The following is a 20,083-nucleotide window of genomic DNA, read 5'->3' as shown; positions in this document are numbered from 1 at the left end:
TGTATTTTTTCATAGTTGAGAATCATGAACATGCAGTTTGGTATTCTTATTTTATTGCCCCCACTTAACCTTACCTAGATTTCCCCACATCATTTAGAACTCTTTGTAAATGTTTATTTATTTATTTTAACCTATTGATTTTAGAGAGAGAGAGCAAGGGAAAGAGAAAGAAACATCGATTTGTTATTCTCCTTATTCATTAGTTAGTTCTTGTATGTGCCCTGACTGGGATTGAACCCTCAACCTTGGCATACCGGGACACACTCTAAACCAGTGGTAGTCAACTTGATCCCTACTGCCCACTAGTGGGCGTTCCATTTTTCATGGTGGGCGGTAGTAGAGCAACCAAAGTATAAATAAAAAGATAGATTTAACTATAGTAAGTTGTTTTATAAAGATTTATTCTGGGCCCTGGCTGGTTGGCTCAGTGGTAGAGTGTCGGCCTGGCGTGCGGGAGTCCCGGGTTTGATCCCCGGCCAGGGCACACAGGAGAAGCGCCCATCTGCTTCTCCACCCCTCCCCCTCTCCTTCCTCTCTGTTTCTCTCTTCCCCTCACGCAGCCAAGGCTCCATTGGAGCAAAGATGGCCCGGGCGCTGAGGATGGCTCTGTGGCCTCTGCCTCAGGCTCTAGAATGGCTCTGGTTGCAACAGAGCGACGCCCCAGATGGGCAGAGCATCGCCCCCTGGTGGGCATGCCAGGTGGACCCCAGTCGGGCGCATGTGGGAGTCTGTCTGACTGCCTCCCTGTTTCCAACTTCAGAAAAATACAAAAAAAAAAAGAGAGAGAAAAGATTTATTCTGCCAAACTTAGCGAAAATCCGACATAAAGTACTTGATAAGTAATTATTATTATATGCTTTAACTTGCTGTAACTCTGCTTTATCAATTTTATAAAGTAAAGTTACTTCCCTACTTTATAAATCACCATTACTGTGGAAGTGGTGGGTGGTTAGAAAATTTTACTACTAACAGAGATACAAAAGTGGGCGGTAGGTATAAAAAGGTTGACTACCCCTGCTCTAAACAGTGGAGCTACAACTAGAGCTGTAAATGTTTTTAATAACTGGATATTACCATCACATGTCTACCATAATTCATTTATCTGTTTCCAATCACTGGGTGGATGTTTTTCAATTTTAGCCATATTAAAAATATGATATAGACTGACCCGTGGTACAGTGGATAAACCGTCGACCTGGAATGCTGAGGTCGCTGGTTTGAAACCCCAGGCTTGCCTGGTCAAGGCTCATATGAGAAGCAAGTACTACGAGTTGATGCTTCCTGCTCTTCCCTCACCTTTCCCTCTCTCTCTTTCTCCTCTTTCTAAAATTAATAAAATCTAAAAAATATATATGATTTATAATATAACACAAATCTTTGCCTGCATTTTAGATTATATTCTTGGGATAGTTTCCTTGACAGGGATTGATCATGTCAAATGATACAATTACTTGTAAAGTTCTTGACCATACTGTTAAATTACTTTCCAGAAAAGTTATAATAACTTTTAAAGTTGATTAACACTGAGTGGGAATGTCTGTATTAATGTACCCTTGCTAGCATTGAATATTATGATTATTTCAATATATTAATTTAATATTTAAAAAAGTAACTCAATTTTGTTTTAATTTAGATTTGATTATATCTTCCAGTATTTCTAAACCTAAAGATTCTTTAAAAGCTCCTAGTTTTTTATTTGATTTTAACAGCTGCTATCCTGGTGGTAGGAATTTTACTATGGAGGTTTGGGAAAGGAGGATTAGAGAATGGAGTTTATTGTATGTCCTGTGTTTTCTGGGATTTTCAAGGCTGGTCTGGACTTCTTATACAGAGAAGTAAGATGGGAACCAGGATAATTGAGTGATCACTGTATGCTAGTGCCTGACAGGTCACATTAGAAATTCAGCCCAAATTCTGTCTCTGGCAACAGCACTAGAAAAAACATTGTTTTGACACTCGTTTGTTTGCAAGGACTATGGTTATATTTTTGCCTAAAAATATTTCAGATGTGCTATAGATTATCTTAAGGCTTCCCTTGGTAACTCTTTGTGGACCTGTCATCTGTGAATTAGTTAATCCTTCTTAAATTAACTTGTATTTTATGCCTATCCCACCTATTAACTATAATAATAATTACATATTTACATTTTAATACTTATATATGTTTTGGCTTTTGTTGCTGATGTATTAATTTCATTCTTTTCAATTTCTCTTTCTTTCTTTATAGTTATTTGAAAATTAGTGTCAAACCTAGTGAGATTTCCATCCTGGTCTCTGCTATTTCTATGCTTCCATCGCCTCACCTAGATGAAGCGGGGATATCTCGAATTGAAGCAGTTTTACCACAGTGTGACCTAAGTGACTTGAATAGTTTTGCCACATCTGTTTTAAGATGGATTCAGTATGGTCACATGTATCCGGATAGTACTACTGGAAAACAGCTGAAATTACTTCAAAAGTTAGATCACTATGGTCATCAGAGACTACAAAAACACAACAATTTGAATCTGTTATGGGAAGAACTTAAATCTTTAAAAGGAGACTGGTTTGCCGAGTCACTTCTTGAAGAAACAATTGCTACTTTACAGTGTTTGATGGGTGAAATTAATCACATAAATGTTGCAGAAATTGCATCTTTTATTTCTAGAACTAACTACCTCAGTACGTTGCTACTTGATAAGATAGCCTCAGTGGCTCTTCAGCAGATTGAAAAGGTGAAATTAAAATGTCACACTGCTTTATATAGTTGGCAACTTTGAAAGCTGTAAATACTGCACTTTGAGAACTTGATTGGAATTTCAAGTTTAAAACTTTAACTCTAGTTTTTGGTTCAGCAATCTGTCGTTTCTCCCCTTAAGCCTCTTCTCTCCAGCATTACAATATGGACATCCTGTTAAGATCAGTAGTCCAATTCATTGATTGGAAGGAAATACTTAAAGCAATACTGCTTGTATTAGGATATTAGAGTAGGAACGATTTTTGTTTTCCCTTTTTCTTGTTTTCTGTAATCCTGTGATACCACTTTTGCTATTTAAAAACAACTACATTTGCTTCACCTGTGGTGGCGCAGTGGACAGAGTGTTGACCTGGAACGCTGAGGTCCCAGGTTTGAAACCCTGAGGTCACCGGCTTGAGTGCAGGCTCGTGGGCATGATCACAGGTTCGCCACTTGAGCGATGGGATGCTGACTTGAGCGTGGGATCATAGACATGATTCCGTGGTCACTGGTTTGAGTCCAGAGTTCACTAGCTTGAAGTCCAAGGTCACTGGCTTAAGCAAGGGGTCATGGCGTGGCTGGAGCCCCCCAGACAAGGCACATATAAGAAGCAATCAATGAACAATTTAAATGATGCAGCTACAAGTTGATGCTTCTCATCTCTCTCTCTCTCTCTCACACACACACACAAAACAACAAAACCCCAATACTGTATATTCAAAAGTAAGAGGAATATAGATAACAGAACAGCGAATCCTAGAGAGAAGTGGGGAGGGAGTTAGGAGGAGGGGAGCAAAGGGGGTATAAAAAGGGACACAAGGGTGGGGGTGAGGGAATTATATTCAGTGGGACACTTGAATCCATGTAAACAGAAAATTAATAAAAAACAAAAAAACAAAAGAAAAGTGTGATAGAAGTGTGAAAACAGAAAATTATAAGGTATTCACTGACTTTAGTATAGTTGATCCTTGAATAATATGGGAATTATTATCAAATCCCTGTATAACTTTTGACTCCCCCCAAATTAAGCTACTAATAGCCTACTGTTGATCAAAAGCTTTACTGATAACATAACAGTTGATTAACACATATTTTGTATTTTATATGCATCAGATACTGTAATCTTACAACAAAGTAAGCTAGAGAAAAGAAAAATATTAAGGATATCATAAGGAAAAGACATTTACAGTATTTGAAAAAATCTGTATATAGGTAGACTTGTATAGATCAAACCCATGTTTTTTAGAGTGTACTGAATTCTTAAATGGTCAGTGTGTCTTCTTACAAATTTATTTCTAGAATTTATAAAATGGTGCTTTTTGGATTAAATGAGGAGAAGCTCACTTACAAAATTATATATATATAGATAAAGGATTTTTCTTAGTATTTCTCTCAAATGAAAATAAGTCTGGACCCTGGCCAGTGGCTCAGTGAATAGAGCAGCGGTTCTCAACCTGTGGGATGCGACCCAGCGGGGGTCGAACGACCAGGTGACCCTTGTGTTTTGGTCGTTCGACCCCCGCCGGGGTCGCGACCCACAGGTTGAGAACCGCTGGTAGAGCATCAGCCCTGGATATGGATGTCCCAGATTTGATTCTCAGTCAGTGCACACAGGAGAAGCGACAATCTGCTTCTCCCCCCTTTCTTTTCTTCTTCCCCTCCTGCAGCCAGTGGCTTGATTGGTTTGAGTGTGGCTCTGGGCACTGAGGCTAGCTCTATTGGTCCCAGCACATCAGCCTCCAGTGCTAAAAATAGCCCTGTACTTGAGCGGCCCCAGAAAGGGGTTGCCAGGTGGATCCTGGTCGGGATGTATGCAGGAGTCTGCCTCACTATCTCCCCTCCTCTCACCTAAAAAAAAAAAAAGAAGAGAAAAGTATGTCTTATTTGTTAGCATATTTCATGGCAGTATAGGAAGAAAGAGTGAACAGTAAACTAAAACAAATGAAAAAAATTTTTTTGATTATAAACTAATAAACTCCCTTAATTATATTATATGATTAGTCTACAAAATGCACTGATATTATATAAATTAGTGATACTATTTCCTATTCATTTTAATGACTAGTGAATTTCTGGAATAGGATTTTACACCTAACAAAATTAATTTATAAATTACAGTATCTGATTTACTTTTTCTTTATTAACACTTAGCGTTACTAGAAATTAGTGGTGGGGTTATAACAGGGTGGAAAAGTTAATAAACAGAGTGATACATTTATCATTTGACTACAGGCATGTTCATTTAACTATAGGCTAACATGAAAAAAGTCTCCTACCTAAAAAATTAGGTTAAAATTTTATTTTACTGAAGTTTAAACTAAACATTTTTGTTCTATTTATACAGATCCATCCTTTTGCAATCTTTGCTATTATTCTTCCATTCAGCGTCTTGAACTATGACCCACCTCAAAGGGATGAGTTTTTTGGAACTTGCATTCAACACCTTAATTCCTACTTAAGTAGGTATATTGTTTGGTATTAAAGCGAATTTTAAGTGGGAGGATACTGTTGCTGATATTTCTCATTAAAAGGGTAACCATAATAGCTGTGCATTCTATTCCTTCAAGTTTGTATACATTTTTAAAACTTTATTGTGAAAAATGTCAAACTTACAGATAAAATTGAAAATCTGAACAAGGAACACCTACTATACACTCATAGGGTAGATTCAATAATCATTAACATTTTATGGTATCTGCTTTACTGTTTGTCTCTTGCTCTATTTTCTGAGCCATTTTAATGTAAATTGCAGGCATTGTGACCCTTCAGCTTTAATACTCAGGGATACAACTTTCTACGAATAATGAATTTCTATATCACCACAGTTCTGTTATTACACCTAAGAAAATTAATAGTCTCCTAATGTATTATATACAGTTCATGTGTAAATCACCTTTGTTATTGCCAAAATGCAAAATAGTGTGGTTGTTTACCCAAGATATATTCAAGGGTAACTCATTGTGTGGCTATTATCTCTTTAATCTCAGATTCTAGAATATTCTCTGGGTTTTTGTTTTATTTTTTTTCTTGAGATTGACTTGGGGAAAGGGTTTTTATTTTTTTCTAACAGTATCTTACCAAAGCTTGATAATACATGAAAAAATTGAAAGAAAAATATAACAAAAATCTATATATTGTATACCCATAACCTAGCTTTTGAATAATGGTTAAAATTTTGTCACATTTGCTGTGTGTGTGTGTGCATGCGTATATATATATTTGAAGAGTCAGCCCTAAATACTTGAGGTTATAAGGACATTCAGTATCACACTTAAGAAAATGAACAAGTACCATGTATAACATAATCAAATTTTCCTAAATTTCACCAATTTTACAACCTTTTTAAAAAGCACCCAATATTGAGTTGTTATGTCACTTCCAATTTTTTTCCTTGGTATTTTTTTTTTATAAAAGAGATTGGACACTTATTGTGGATTGTTCACATTATTGAATTATTGATTGCTTTCTGTTAAGTCCTTGCTCCTTCATCCACAGTATTTCTGGTAAACTAGAAGTTAGGAATAGATGATTAGATTCAGATTAAATATTTTTAGCAAAAATGTCTTGTATGTAGTGCTGTGTACCTGATATTTGTATCACATCTGGAGATGCATGAATATCTGATTCTTTCTGTCAATTTTAGTAGTTAATTTAAGCTGGTGTGAGACAAGTATAAGTACATGAATTGTATCAATATCATGCTCATAGACTTTGCTACATTTTTGTGGGATCTAAAGTCCAAATACTGTCCAACCATGTCAGATACTATTGTGTCTGGTAATAGATAAGTAAAAATAGGACTGTGATATGTATGTGCTTATATATGGATGACTATGCACTTCTGGCATTTCTATGCACCCCTTTTTAGTCACATAACTATATGTGGAAAGATGAGACTTGAAACTGAGACTTAGAATATTCCCTCCTGGCCTGACCAGGCAGTGGCACAGTGGATAGAGCCTCAGACTGGCACGCGGAGGACCCAGGTTCGAAACCCGAGGTTGCCGGCCTGAGCATGGGCTCATCTGGTTTGAGCAAGGCTCACCAGCTTGAGCTCAAGGTCACATGCTTGAGCAAGGGGTCACTCGCTCTGCTGTAGCCCCCCCCCCCCCCCGCCCTGGTCAAGGCACATATGAGAAAGCAATCAATGAACAACTAAGGTGCTGCAATGAAGAATTGATGCTTCTTATCTCTTTCCCTTCCTGTCTGTCTGTCCCTATCCGTCTCACATGCGCGTGCACGCATAGACACACACACACACACACACACACACACACACACACACACTCCTGGTTGTTCATTTGTTTCAGAAGGAAATGAAAGCACATCTTTTTTATATTCTCTAAAAAAGAGGCTTAGATTTTATAATTTATTTTTAAATTATGAACATAAGAAAAGAAAGGTTGAGAAGTACAGTTTAGATTTTTCTTTTTAACTTACTGGAGAGCCTGACCAGGTGGTGGCGCAGTGGATAGAGCGTCGGACTGGGATGTGGAGGACCCCGGTTCGAGACCCCGAGCTCACCAGCTTGAGTGCAGGCTCATCTGATTTGAGCAAAAGCTCACCAGCTTGGACCCAAGGTCGCTGGCTCAAGCAAGGGGTTACTCAGTTTGCTGAAGGCCCGTGTGGTCAAGGCACATATGAGAAAGCAATCAATGAACAACTAAGGTGTTGCAACGAAAAACTGATGATTGATGCTTTTCATCTCTCCGTTCCTGTCTGTCTGTCCCTGTTTATCCCTCTCTCTGACTCTCTCTCTGTCCCTGTTAAAAAAAAACCAAACAAACAAAAAACAAAACTTACTGGAGAATGTTTGAACATTATTGGAGCACTTTATAAGTACAATTTAAAATATTTTAAATAAATGTTAGTTTTGACATCAATTTTGCTGGTGGAGATTGTCATTATTTATCTCATTTGTCTTGATCTTGTTTATTAAATAAACTCAGCAAAAAATCCAAAAGAAAATGTTTAATTTTTTTGTACTTTGTAAAAATATTGCTGCAGTAGGGCATTTTGGATGACCCCTTTCCTCTCATTAGAAAGGTCTCTTGGATGAGGCAAATCAGCTAAATTATCTGAAGCCCTATTCTCTGGGATATGTACCATGCTGCTGGGCGGCAGGTAAGGGAGGAGGCCCTCAGCTTCCTGCATGTCTGCAGGCAGCCTGGAAACCTGAGATCCCTACAGAGCAGCACACTGTAGTGGGCCAGCCTCCAGGCTGGACTCTCCAGGTTAAGTCTCATGCTTCACTTGATAATCAGGTGACTTTGGGAAAGTCATGTAACTTCTTTGCATCTCTGTACACTCATTTATAAAGTGGAGATTGTAACTGTTTCTACTGTACACTGTGAGATTTAAATGAATTGATATTTGTAAAGTGCTTACAGTGATGCCTGACATAATCTGAGCACCCCCATATTATTATCATCAATAGTTAGAGACTGGGATCACTTCTCTTTATATAAACTATTGACCTTTGGTTTTCTTTTTCTTTTCAAGGCAATTAAAAAACTTTTTATGAAAGGAGAATAATAATAAACACTCACAAATCCTTAGCATAAATTTATACAAATTGAGTCACCCAAGGAATCAGTACAGAGATCAAGAAACAGAATATTAACCACAGACCCCTCTCCCTGTCCCCTTCCAATTCTGTCCCCACCCAAAGGTAACCGCTTCAACACTGACAGTATTGTAATAATACAATTATTAGTTTTGGCAAGGCTGTGTTTGTTTCATTTTTTAAAAACCTGGTTTTCCCTGAATAAAGTGTGTGGTTAGGTATATGACAGGTGGCTGTACGTTAAAATTTTTTTTTAACCTTAATTTTGTTTTAGGTATATTGGATCCTCTCATGTTAGTGTTTCTCGGTTTCTCTTTGGCCACACTTGAATATTTCCCAGAAAATCTGCTAAAATCAATTTTTAACATCAAATTCTTAGGCAGATTGGATTCTCAACTTGAACGTATGTATCTATATTTTATTAAGTTATCATTTCTATATATCCAAGTTTCAGTACTACCTGTACCAAGGATTTAAATGTTCATTTTTTTGTTCGCTTATAGAAAAATGTCCTGTTTATTGTAGAAATTTGGAAAACACAGAAAATGTAAAAACAAAATAAAAAAATGACTCAACCTTACCACCAAGTGAAACAAATACTTTTAATGTTTTGGAGTGTTCTTCCCTTTTCTGTCTCTCTCCTGCTCTTATCAGCATGTTTATATATCTACGTGTATTTTAAAACAAAATTTGGGTTATTTATGTATTCACTTTTGTATGTTGCCAGTAGTTATTGAACTGTATTTTGAATGATTTTTAATGATATTAATATGTATTTTTTAAAAATTTACTTATTGATTTTAGAGAGAGAGAGGGAGGGAGTGAGCAAGAGAGAGAGAGAAACATTTATTTGCTGTTTCACCTATCTTTGCATTCATTGGCTGATTCCTGTTAATGTGCCCTGACTGGGGATCAAACCGGCAACTTGACTGACAATGTTCTAGGCCAGTTGAGCTACCCAGCCAGGACCCAGCCAGGGCAAATATTTTTTGATGTCATAATTTTTTTAGTGTCTACATAATCTTCCATTACATGAGTGTAATTTCAGGATGTGAAGTTTATTTATCTTAGAGGTTATTATTATAGATAATGATTGTTATATATGAATAATTGACCTTATTTTTGTTTCTTGAGGATGGATTCCTAAATGTGGAATATTAGGTCAATGAAAATTCATTGGTAGTATTTTTTAAAATGCAGTTTTAACATTAATAATTAGTGGAGACAACATAGGAATTGGTCTTAATCATGCCACTGAATGTAATAACTTAAAAATATAAGCATGATTTAATGAGAATAAAAGTGTCAACCAGTAGTGGGGATAAATGAATATGAAAAAAATGGGTTGTCTTTGCTAGGTCAAAGCTATCAAAATCCATTAATATATATTTTTTTAATTTCAGTTTTATGTTCATCTCTAAAGATGAGGATCCAGTTTCGTCTTATGGAATTAAATAGAGCAGTCTGCTTGGAATGCCCTGAGTATCAGATTCCATGGTTTCATGGCCGCTTCTGTGAACGACATTATAATAAAGGTTTGAGTTTTCTTTGGTCAGAAAGTGAAGTTTAATTCTAAAGTAAAGTATTAGGTAGTACATTGTTATTATTTTTAAACCTAACCACAACCAGAGTTCCCAGCAGTGCCATAACCTGTTTAATGGAGCCATTTTGTAGGCGAGATTTGTGATATAAGAATATTTTTTCTTTTTGTATTTTCTTCTTTTCCAAGTGAGAGGAGGGGAGATATAGGGAGACAGATTCCCGCATGCGCCCCAACTGGGATCCACCCAACAACCCCCATGTGGGGCTGATGCTCTGCCCATCTGGGGCCATGCTTGCAACTGAACTATTTTTAGAGGCCTAGGTGGAGTCTCCACAGAGCCATCCTCAGCGCCCCAGGCCAATGCATGCAGACCAATTGAACCATGGCTTCGGGAGGCGAAAAGAGAGAGAGAGAGAGAGGGAGAGAGAGAGAGAGAGAGAGAAAGGGGAGGGGGAGGAGGAGAGAAGTATATGGTCACTTTTCCTGTGTGCCCTGACCAGGAATTGAACCCGGGACATCCACACGCCAGGCTGACACTCTACCACTGAGCCAACCAGCCAGGGTCCTTAATATTTAGAACACTAACTCTCTTTTGGTAGAGGGCAAAGAACTTGTGTTATATTTAGTGTCATTGAGTATTATATTACATTGAAGCTCTTGTTGGAAATACTAATTTTTATCTTTCAGTTTATAGAATTGGATGATTTTCATTCAAAAACTGATAAAGTTATTTTAAGTGAACTAATTACTTTTTATTTTCATACAGATATTGGCAGCCTGAATGGAGCACAGCAGCAGATTTATAAAATGTTAGCAGAGGTACTAGGAGGAACCAATTATGTAAAAGCCACAGTTCTTACACCTTATTACCACACAATAGGTAAGTCTTTAATCATCTCATCATCTGGATTTTTTTTTTTTTTTTTTTTTTTTTTTTTGTGGCAGAGACAGAGAGAGTCAGAGAGAGGGACAGATAGACAGGAAGGGAGAGAGATGAGAAACATCAATTCCTCGTTGCGGCTCCTTAGTTGTTCATTGAATGCTTTCTCATATGTGCCTTGACCGGGGGGCTACAGCAGACTGAGTGACCCTTTGCTCAAGCCAGCAACCTTGGGCTCAAGCTGGTGAGCCTTGCTTAAACCAGATGAGTCCGCACTCAAGCTGGTGACCTCGGGGTCTCGAGCCTGGGTCCTCCAAATCCCAGTCCGATGCTCTATCCACTGCGCCACTGCCTGGTCAGGCCATCTGGAATTTTAAAAAGGTTGTTTTTTAAAATTTTTTCAAGTTATCTTGAAATTGTCCAAAGACACAGAAGTAGAAAAGAACAGTGCAGCGAATCCTCAAGTTCCCATGATCCAGCTTTGATAACCATCAGTGTTTAGCTATTCTTAAAAACAAAAGTTTTTTTATTTTTAAATTTTTTATTCAGTGAGAGGAGGAGAGGCAGAGAGACAGACTCCCACATGCGCCCTGACCAGGATCCACCTGGCAAGCCCACTAGGAGATGATGCTCTGCCCATGTGGGGCATTGCTCCGTTGCTCGGCAACCAAGCTCTTCTTAGCATCTGAGGTGGAGGCCATGGAGCCATCCTCAGCGCCTGGGTCCAACTTACTCCAGTTGAGCCATGCTACAGGAGGGGAAGAGAGAGTGGAGTGAGAGGGGGAGGGGCAGAGAAGCAGATGGGCGCTTCTCCTTTGTGTGCTGACCTGGAATCAAACCTAGGACATCCACATGCTGGGCCGATGCTCTACCAATGAGCCAACTGGCCAGGGCTCAAAAAAATGTTTCAGGTCAGTTTTTCACCAGTTCTAAAACCCAGATTTAGATTCATTGGACATTTCTGAATCTTCAAGAATTCTGTCCTCTTTACTCAGTGCTAAACTAAACTAAAGTTAGAGAAATTATTTATGTCAATTTCATTGCTTTAAGTTCATCTAAAATCTAAATTGGAATATCATCCTGGATGAAGATTTCCATAGGCTATGCTCAACTCTAACCCGGCTAATGTTGTTTCTCAGTAGTCTACTTGTAGAAGGCGTTCTGATTTAGTTGTGGATTGCAAAGCTGGTAGGCTAGGTGATATGTTGGGTGGCAATATATGATTTTTTTAAAAAAGGCTAAATTCAAGTGGTAGGTATAAATGAAAAGATGAAATTTTAAGAGGATTAACAAATTTTCTAAAATTATGTTTAGTAAGCATCTGCATAACATACAGGATAATTTTAAAGAATTATAAACTTGATATAAACTAATAACGTAAATGGTTGCCAAAATTAAATACTCTTTTAAACTATATTATTAATAACAAGAAAGTTAATCATTTTATTATATTCTGTTTTCAGACACATCTTAGTATTTTTTTTTTAGTGTTACATTTTAGGAGAGTCAGTGACAGATAAGGTCTAGGAACAAAGGATCTAGGAATCATGCCTTAGAAAGAACTAGAAAAGGCTGAGGCTGTGTGGATTTCAATCCTTTAGCAAGGTCCTAAGCCTCTGAACTTTATTCATTTTTTCATCTGTAAAATGGGGATAATACTTGCTTATAGGATTAACCGACATACTGGATGAAAAGCGTTTACCACTACCCTTAGAACATGGTAAGTGCTCAATAAATTTTATTTTAAAAAAGCTAGGAGGCCCTGGCTGGTTGGCTCAGCGGTAGAGCGTCAGCCTGGCGTGCGGGAGACCCGGGTTCGATTCCCGGCCAGGGCACATAGGAGAGGCGCCCATTTGCTTCTCCACCCCCACCCCCCCCTCCTTCCACTCTGTCTCTCTCTTCCCCTCCCGCAGCCAAGGCTCCATTGGAGCAAGGATGGCCCGGGCGCTGGGGATGGCTCCTTGGCCTCTGCCCCAGGCTCTGGAGTGGCTCTGGTCGTGGCAGAGCGACGCCCCAAAGGGGCAGAGCATCGCCCCTGGTGGGCGTGCTGGGTGGATCCCGGTCGGGCGCATGCGGGAGTCTGTCTGACTGTCTCTCCCCGTTTCCAGCTTCAGAAGAATACAAAAACAAACAAACAAAAAAAACCCCAAAAAACAAAAAACAAAAACAACAAAAAAAGCTAGGAATGTTTAGTCTGAAAATGAGAGTTTATAGAGAGCATAAAACTTAAAAGAGTTGAATGATTGGGGTGGTGAACACACAATACAATATATAGATGATTTATTATAGAATTATATACCTGAACCTTTATCATTTTATTAACCAGTGTCACCCCAATAAATTCAATAAAAATTAAAAAAGTATTGAAAGGATTGTTATGTGAAAGATTGAATATCTCTATCTCAAGGATAAAAATGGTAAAAATGAAAGGAAGTAGATTTTAAGTCAGTCTATGGAGAAGTTTACAAAAGGCTTGCTGAAAAATTGGAGTGGGCTGCCTTGTGAAGAAGTAATGTTTGGGCAGAAGCTGGTTGATCAAATGATGGTGTATGTATGTGTATATGTGATTTCTGTACTTGCCAGGAGGCTGAACCAGATAGTCATTCATACCCTCATCTTGTACCACAAAACACATACTGTGAGTTGTTAGGTTTTATATTAGTCAGTATTAGGTTTGGTTATGAGTGACAAAAATCCACAAATTTATTTCCTTCTCCCAAACATATAGGGTGTCCAGAGCTGGGGATGTCAGCTCCACAAACATTAAAGATCCAGGATTCTTCCATTTTATATAATCTACTATTGTCAATACATAGCTTCTACTTCATAACCCAAGATGGCTGCTCTGGTTTCAGCCAACACATTTACAATCCTAGCAGGAGGAGCAGGGAAGAAAAAAGAAGGGTGTCCCTTTAAGTACAGTTCCCTGAAGTAGTACATACCATTTTTATTTTTATTTTATTTATTTTATTTTTTACAGAGACAGAGAGTGAGTCAGAGAGAGGGATAGACAAGGACAGGAACAGAGGAGATGAGAAGCATCAATCATTAGTTTTTCATTGCGCGTTGCAACACCTTAGTTGTTCATGGATTGCCTTCTCATATGTGCCTTGACCGCGAGCCTTCAGCAGACCGAGTAGCCCCTTGCTGGAGCCAGCGACCCTGGGTTCAAGCTGGTGAGCTTTTTGCTCAAACCAGATGAGCCCCCGCTCAAGCTGGCGACCTCGGGGTCTCGAACCTGGGTCCTCTGCATCCCAGTCCGACACTCCATCTACTGCGCCACCGCCTGGTCAGGCAGTACATACCATTTTTAAATTATGCCCATGGCCACACTTGCTTGCAAGTGTGTTTAGAAAAGATGGTTTTTATTCTGCATGGCCACATATCCTGGTGAGATTTAGGGACTCTATTATTAAAAATGAAGGGAAGACTTGGTTATTAGCCAACAACTTGCTGTCCCTTTCAGAGGGTTGTTTATCTTACTGTTTGAAAGTTAAAAATAGTCCTGTAAAAGTAATGCTCACAGAAGGAAACACACTAAAATATGTATATGAAAGTAATCTATAATCCCATCCCATATAATTTAAAATGATTGAGCATTAAATTTGTGGCAGGCACTGTGGTTAGCTCTTTTTTTTTTTTTTTTACAGAGACAGAGTCAGAGAGGGATAGATAGGGACAGACAGACAGCAACAGAGAGAGATGAGAAGCATCAATCATCAGTTTTTCGTTGCAACTCCTTAGTTGTTCATTGATTGCTTTCTCATATGTGCCTTGACAGTGGGCTTTCAGCAGACCAAATAACCCCTTGCTCAAGCCAGCAACCTTGGGTCCAAGCTGGTGAGCTTTGCTCAATCCAAATGAGCCCGTGCTCCAGCTGGCACCTTTGGGGTCTCGAACCTGGGTCTTCCGCATCCCAATCCAATGCTCTATCCACTGCGCCACCGCCTGGTCAGTCTAGCTCTTTTTTTTTTTAATTTGGTGAGAGGATGGGAAGCAGAGAGACAGACTCTCACATGCACCCCGACAGGGATCCACTAGGCAAGCTCACTAGGAGACAATGCTCTGTCCATCTGGAGCATTGCTCTGTTGCTCAGCAACCGAGCTCTTCTTAGCACCTGAGGCTGAAGCCGTGGAGCCATCCTCAACACTCAGGGCCAGCTCGCTCCAATAGAGTCATGGCTGCAGGAGGGAGAGAGAGAGAGAGAGAGGGAGAGAGAGAGAGAGAGAAGCAAAAAGGGGAGGGGTGGAGAAGCACATGGGCCCTGTGTGCCCTGACTAGGAATCAATCCTAGGCGATCTGCATGCCAGGCCGACACTCTACCGCTGAGCCAACCTATGGCTGGCCCTTTATTCCTATCATCACATTTTATTCTTTTTGTTTGTCTTGCTAATGTTTCTTTCAAACTAGAAATAAATAAATATCAATTGTAAAGCATATAGGAAAGACAGGATATATACTTGAATCTTTACTCGTTTTCAGGTGATTTGGCTTAGCTCCCTCCAAACATAACCAACAGAATTAAGAGAATTAAAATAAAATTCTTGGGCCCCTGCTGGGTGCCTTAGCTTTTTAAAGCATTGTCCTGACCTGCCAAGGTTGCAGCTTCAATCCCTGGTCAGTACACATATAAGAATCAACTAATGAATGCACAAATAAACTGAATAACAAATTGATGTTTTCCTCTCTCTCTTTCCCTTCTTCCTCAGTCTCTAAAATCAATAAGTAAAAAATAAAATAAATACAGTTTACATTTAAAATGAAATAAAATAAAACTCTTTAATGTGATTTAGCCTATTTCAGTGCTTAAACATAGCCTAATGCGAAATACAATTTAGTAATACTTGCTGGTTAATTTTTGATTGATTTTCTTTCTTTTTTTTAAAATTGATCTTAGAGAGATAAAAAGGGAAAGGGAAGGGGGAGAGAAAAACGTTGATTTGTTGTTCCACTTAGTTATGCATTCATTGGTTGATTCTTGTCTGGGCCCTGACTGGGGATTGAACCACAATCTTGGCATATTGGGATGACACTAACCAATTGAGCTACTTGGCCAGGTGATTGATTTTCAAACATTGGACCAGATCTTATAAATAAATTGGATAATTAGGGAGGTACCTCATTCTTTTTCTGTGTATGTATATGTATTTAAAATATATCTTAAAAATATATATATATCTTAAACATTTACCTGTAAGAATTTACCTAATTCATACTGTTGATTCCTTTACTTGCTTATAGATTTTGAGTGTATCTTGGATAAAAGAAAAAAACCTTTTCCTTATGGAAGCCATAATATAACTTTGGGAAAACTGCCAGAAATGAACTGGGAATCAAATACTCAAAGAGTTGGATCAAGCCTGCCACAAGGAGCTGAAAGGTAACTTATCTTTTCATTTCAGATGTTGTCATGTAAATGTTAAATTTGGTATAATTTATTGAACTCATTTATCAAGGATTTAGAAGAAGTAGAATATTTTTCTCATCTATATCATGTATTCTACCTCTATATCTTTGCTTTTTCTATGCTTTCTGCCTTAATGTCTGTCCTTCATTGTCTAAAGTGTAGCATCTCTCTGAAGTGCTCATTTTCTTTCTTAATTTAATTTTTATTTATTTTTATCATTTTTTATTTTTCAGTTACAGCTGATATGCAATATTGTATTAGTTTCAGATGTACAACCCAGTGATTAGACATTATATAACAGCCTGTTAAGTCTGATACCCATCTGACACTATACACAGTTATTAGACTATTATTGACTCTCATCCCTATGCTGTACTTTTTACATCACCATGACTATTCTTCAATGACCATCATCTTTTTTACCCATCCCCCCAACCTCCCTCCCATCTGGCAACCATTAAAATGTTTTCTGTACCTATGAGTCTGTTTCTGTTCTGCTTGTGCATTTATTTTGTTTTTTAGATTCAACTGTTGATAGATATGTATTTTTTGCTGTTTTATTGTTCATATTTTTTTAAATCTTTTTTCTCTTCATAAAGAAGAACTTTAACAGTTCATGTAATACCAGTTTGGTGGTGATAAACCCTTTTGTCTGGGAAGTTTTTCAGTTAAATGATAGTTTTGCTGGGTAGAGTCATCTTGGTGGTAGGTTCTCGCTTTTCATCATTTGAATATTTCTTGCTACTCCCTTCTGGCCTGCAAAGTTCTGTTGGGAAATCAGCTGACAGTCTTATGGGAGCGCCTATGGAGGTAAATAACTGCTTTTCTCTTGCTGTTTTTAATATTCTCTCTTTGTCTTTAACCTTTTGCATTTTAAATATGATGTATCTTTGTGTGGGCCTCTTTGGGTTCATCTTGTTTGGAACCCTCTGCACTTCCTGGACTTACGTGTCTATTTTCTTCACCAGGTTAGGGAAGTTTTCTGTCATTAATTTTTCAAATAGGTTTTTAATTTCTTGCTCTCCTCCTTCTGGCATCCCCATGATGCAGATGTTGGTATGCTTGAAGTGGTCCCAGAGGCTTCTTACACTATGTTCATTTTTTGAATTCTTTTTTCATTTTGCTGTTGTGGTTGGGTGTTGTTTTTTGCTTATATTCCAAATTGCCGATTTTGGCTTCATCTACTCTATTGTTGATTCCCTATAAATGATTCTTCATTTCAGTTAGTGTGTCCTTCATTTCTGACTGGTTCTCTTTTATGGTTTCTATGTCCTCACTAAGTTCCTTGAGCATCCTATAACCATTGTTTTGAACTCTGTATCTGATAGTTTGTGTGCCTCCGTTTTGTTTAGTTATTTTTCTGGAGATTTCTCCTGTTCTTTCATTTGGGTCATGTTTCTTTCTTTCTTTCTGCATTTTGGCTGCTCCCCTGTTTGTTTCTATGTATTAGGCAGAGCTGCTATATCGACCAGACCTGGTAGAGTGGTTTTGTGTAGTAGGTGACTTGTATAACCCAGTGGTACAGCTTCCCGTCACCTGAACTGTGTGCCCCTATGTGGGCTGTGCGCACTGTCCTGTTGTAGTTGAGCCTTGATTGCTGTTGGCGTCACTGGGAGGTATTGACCCTAAGCTGATTGGCTGTGAGGACTGGAGCTGCTGTGCAGGAGTCAACCAACCCTATGGAGCAGAACTTGCTTCTATGGGGTTTTCGTGTTCACTGAGTCCACCCTGCTAGGACCACCCTGCATAAGCTACAGAGTGATGTGCAAATTGCTGCTATTTGTGCTGGGCTTGGAGGTGCCCAGGAGAGGCCAAGATGTGAACCAAGGCAGGCTGCCCCTAGTGCCAGGCCTGTGTCCACTTAGCAAGTGGTACAGGGTATGCAGAGGCCAGATGCTGCTTGTTTGGGAGATTTTAGGAAAGTCCGAAGTCTGAGGCAAGAGAGGCCCTTTGTATGGAAAAGCCACTGGAAACAGCTTGGTTAGTTTTGCAAGTTGGGTGGAGTGGTGTCTGAGGGAATCACCAGGGCAGGGTAAACAGTGTGAGTCAGGTTGATGGAGACTCAGACATGGTACCCACCTGCTAGCTCTGTGGGGTTCTCTCAGTTCTTGCCTTGATGCCAGACAATCTAGTTCCTCCCTGTGTGTCCCTAGCTCTTTCTAAGCTGCTGCCCCAGTGTTGGAGCTCAGAGGGAGTGAGTTCAATTAAGCCCCTGGTGGCCCTTTAAGAGCAGCTGCCTGAGACTCCCACAGCCCTCGGTTTCCCTCAGCCACAATTCCTGCTGATTTTTACAGCCAGAAGTTATGGGGACTTCTCTTCATGGCACTGGAACCCTGGCTGAGAAGCCTGGTGTGGGGCGGGACCCCTCTCTCCATACCGGGGAACTCTGCAGCTGAGACGTCCCTCCCGATTTTAAACCGCTACACGTGGGTGTGGGACCAGCCTGTTCCATATCTCTGCCCTGCTACCAGTCTTGATGTGGCTTCTTCCCTAATTCCCTATTTGTAGGACTTAAATTTAGCTAGATTTCAGGCGGTTCTGAATGATGGTTGTTCTGCAACTTGGTTGTAATTTTGATGTGGTTGTGGGAGAATTCAAGTACTGTTTCTACATACATTGCCATCTTGACTGGAAGTTCTGAAGTGCTAATATTCTAGTTCACTTCGTCAGAACTAAATAGTATATTCTTTGGAGCCTCCATACCTCTTTTTTTTTTCTTTTACAGAGACAGAGAGAGAGAGTCAGAGAGAGGGATAGACAGGGACAGATAGACAGGAATGGAGAGATGAGAAGCATCAATCATTAGTTTTTTGTTGTGCGTTGCAACACCTTAGTTGTTCATTGATTGCTTTCTCATATGTGCCTTGACCGTGGGCCTTCAGCAGACTGAGTAACCCCTTGCTTGAGCCAGCGACCTTGGGTCCAAGCTGGTGAGCTTTTGCTCAAACCAGATGAGCCCACGCTCAAGCTGGCGACCTTGGAGTCTCAAACCTGGGTCTTCCGCATCCCAGTCCAACGCTTTACCCACTGCGCCACCGCCTGGTCAGGCTCCATACCTTTTTTTTTTTTTTAAAGATTTTATTTATTCATTATAGGGAGGGGAGAGGGGGGAGGAGGAGCAGGAAGCATCAACTCCCATATGTGCCTTGACCAGGCAAGCCCAGGGTTTTGAACTGGCAACCTCAGCGTTTCCAGGTTGACGCTTTATCCACTGCACCACCACAGGTCAGGCTCCATACCTCTTTTTGATAATACTTAGCCACTTCTTACACTGCTATAAGGCTATGTCACAGTGCCTTTCTTACATATAGTAGGTGCATAATGAATATATATTGGACAAAGAAACAAATGGATGAAAGCATAGAGATATTTATAATATCAAATGAATAGGCTTAATTGTCATTAATTACTAAGTTAGTAGAAAATAACTTGGTGTGCTTGTTTATATTTATTTGGCTTTTATTAGTTTATAACAATACAACCTTGTTCCTGAATGCTTATAATTATTCAGTTTCTTATTGTGATTTTAGAAATAAATACTTGTTTCTATCTTATGTAGAATTGCTTTGGAATTTTTGGATTTAAGAGCTTTTTGTAGAAACATCCGTCATTTAAAAGGAAAATCTGCTATGAAAAAACGACATTTGGAAATTTTGGGCTATCGTGTAATTCAGGTATGAGATTCTCTTGTAAACCAGCCTCTAAAAGACCTAGAGACCCTTGCCTGTATATGTGTTTACTTTTAATCTTAAAGTTCTAGAATGACATTTTTTATTATTATTAACAAAAGTTGTATTAAAATATATGAAACAAAACAGCCTCCACTTTATCTTGAAGAATAAATAAAAATCATTTCTTGTCTCTAGAAGATCTGTGGATTTGTACATTTATCATAGCAGATGGATAGAGTTATAAGAGAAAAAGGCTCGAGTATGAATATAGGAAAGGTCCCTAGGAAAAATTGTCCAGT

At 39.0% G+C, this 20,083-nt stretch overlaps 1 protein-coding gene across 2 annotated transcripts in view; it reads left to right on the top strand.

The window, feature by feature from the left end:
• Positions 1 to 20,083, top strand: part of FASTKD1 (FAST kinase domains 1) — a 55,163-nt gene that overhangs the window by 30,568 nt on the left and 4,512 nt on the right. For both annotated transcript variants that reach the window (XM_066345042.1, XM_066345043.1), the window contains exons 8-14: positions 2,228 to 2,714; positions 5,061 to 5,175; positions 8,557 to 8,685; positions 9,686 to 9,817; positions 10,592 to 10,705; positions 15,948 to 16,086; positions 19,673 to 19,787. In XM_066345042.1, the coding sequence (XP_066201139.1) occupies positions 2,228 to 2,714; positions 5,061 to 5,175; positions 8,557 to 8,685; positions 9,686 to 9,817; positions 10,592 to 10,705; positions 15,948 to 16,086; positions 19,673 to 19,787 (1,231 nt within the window). The remainder of the gene's footprint in view (positions 1 to 2,227; positions 2,715 to 5,060; positions 5,176 to 8,556; positions 8,686 to 9,685; positions 9,818 to 10,591; positions 10,706 to 15,947; positions 16,087 to 19,672; positions 19,788 to 20,083) is intronic.

The sequence above is a fragment of the Saccopteryx leptura genome, chromosome 7 (assembly GCF_036850995.1).
Source record: "Saccopteryx leptura isolate mSacLep1 chromosome 7, mSacLep1_pri_phased_curated, whole genome shotgun sequence".
In the NCBI taxonomy this organism is placed as follows: Eukaryota; Metazoa; Chordata; class Mammalia; order Chiroptera; family Emballonuridae; genus Saccopteryx; species Saccopteryx leptura.
The sequence above is the reverse complement of the archived record's forward strand: the minus strand, read 5'-3'. Positions and strand labels throughout refer to the sequence as shown.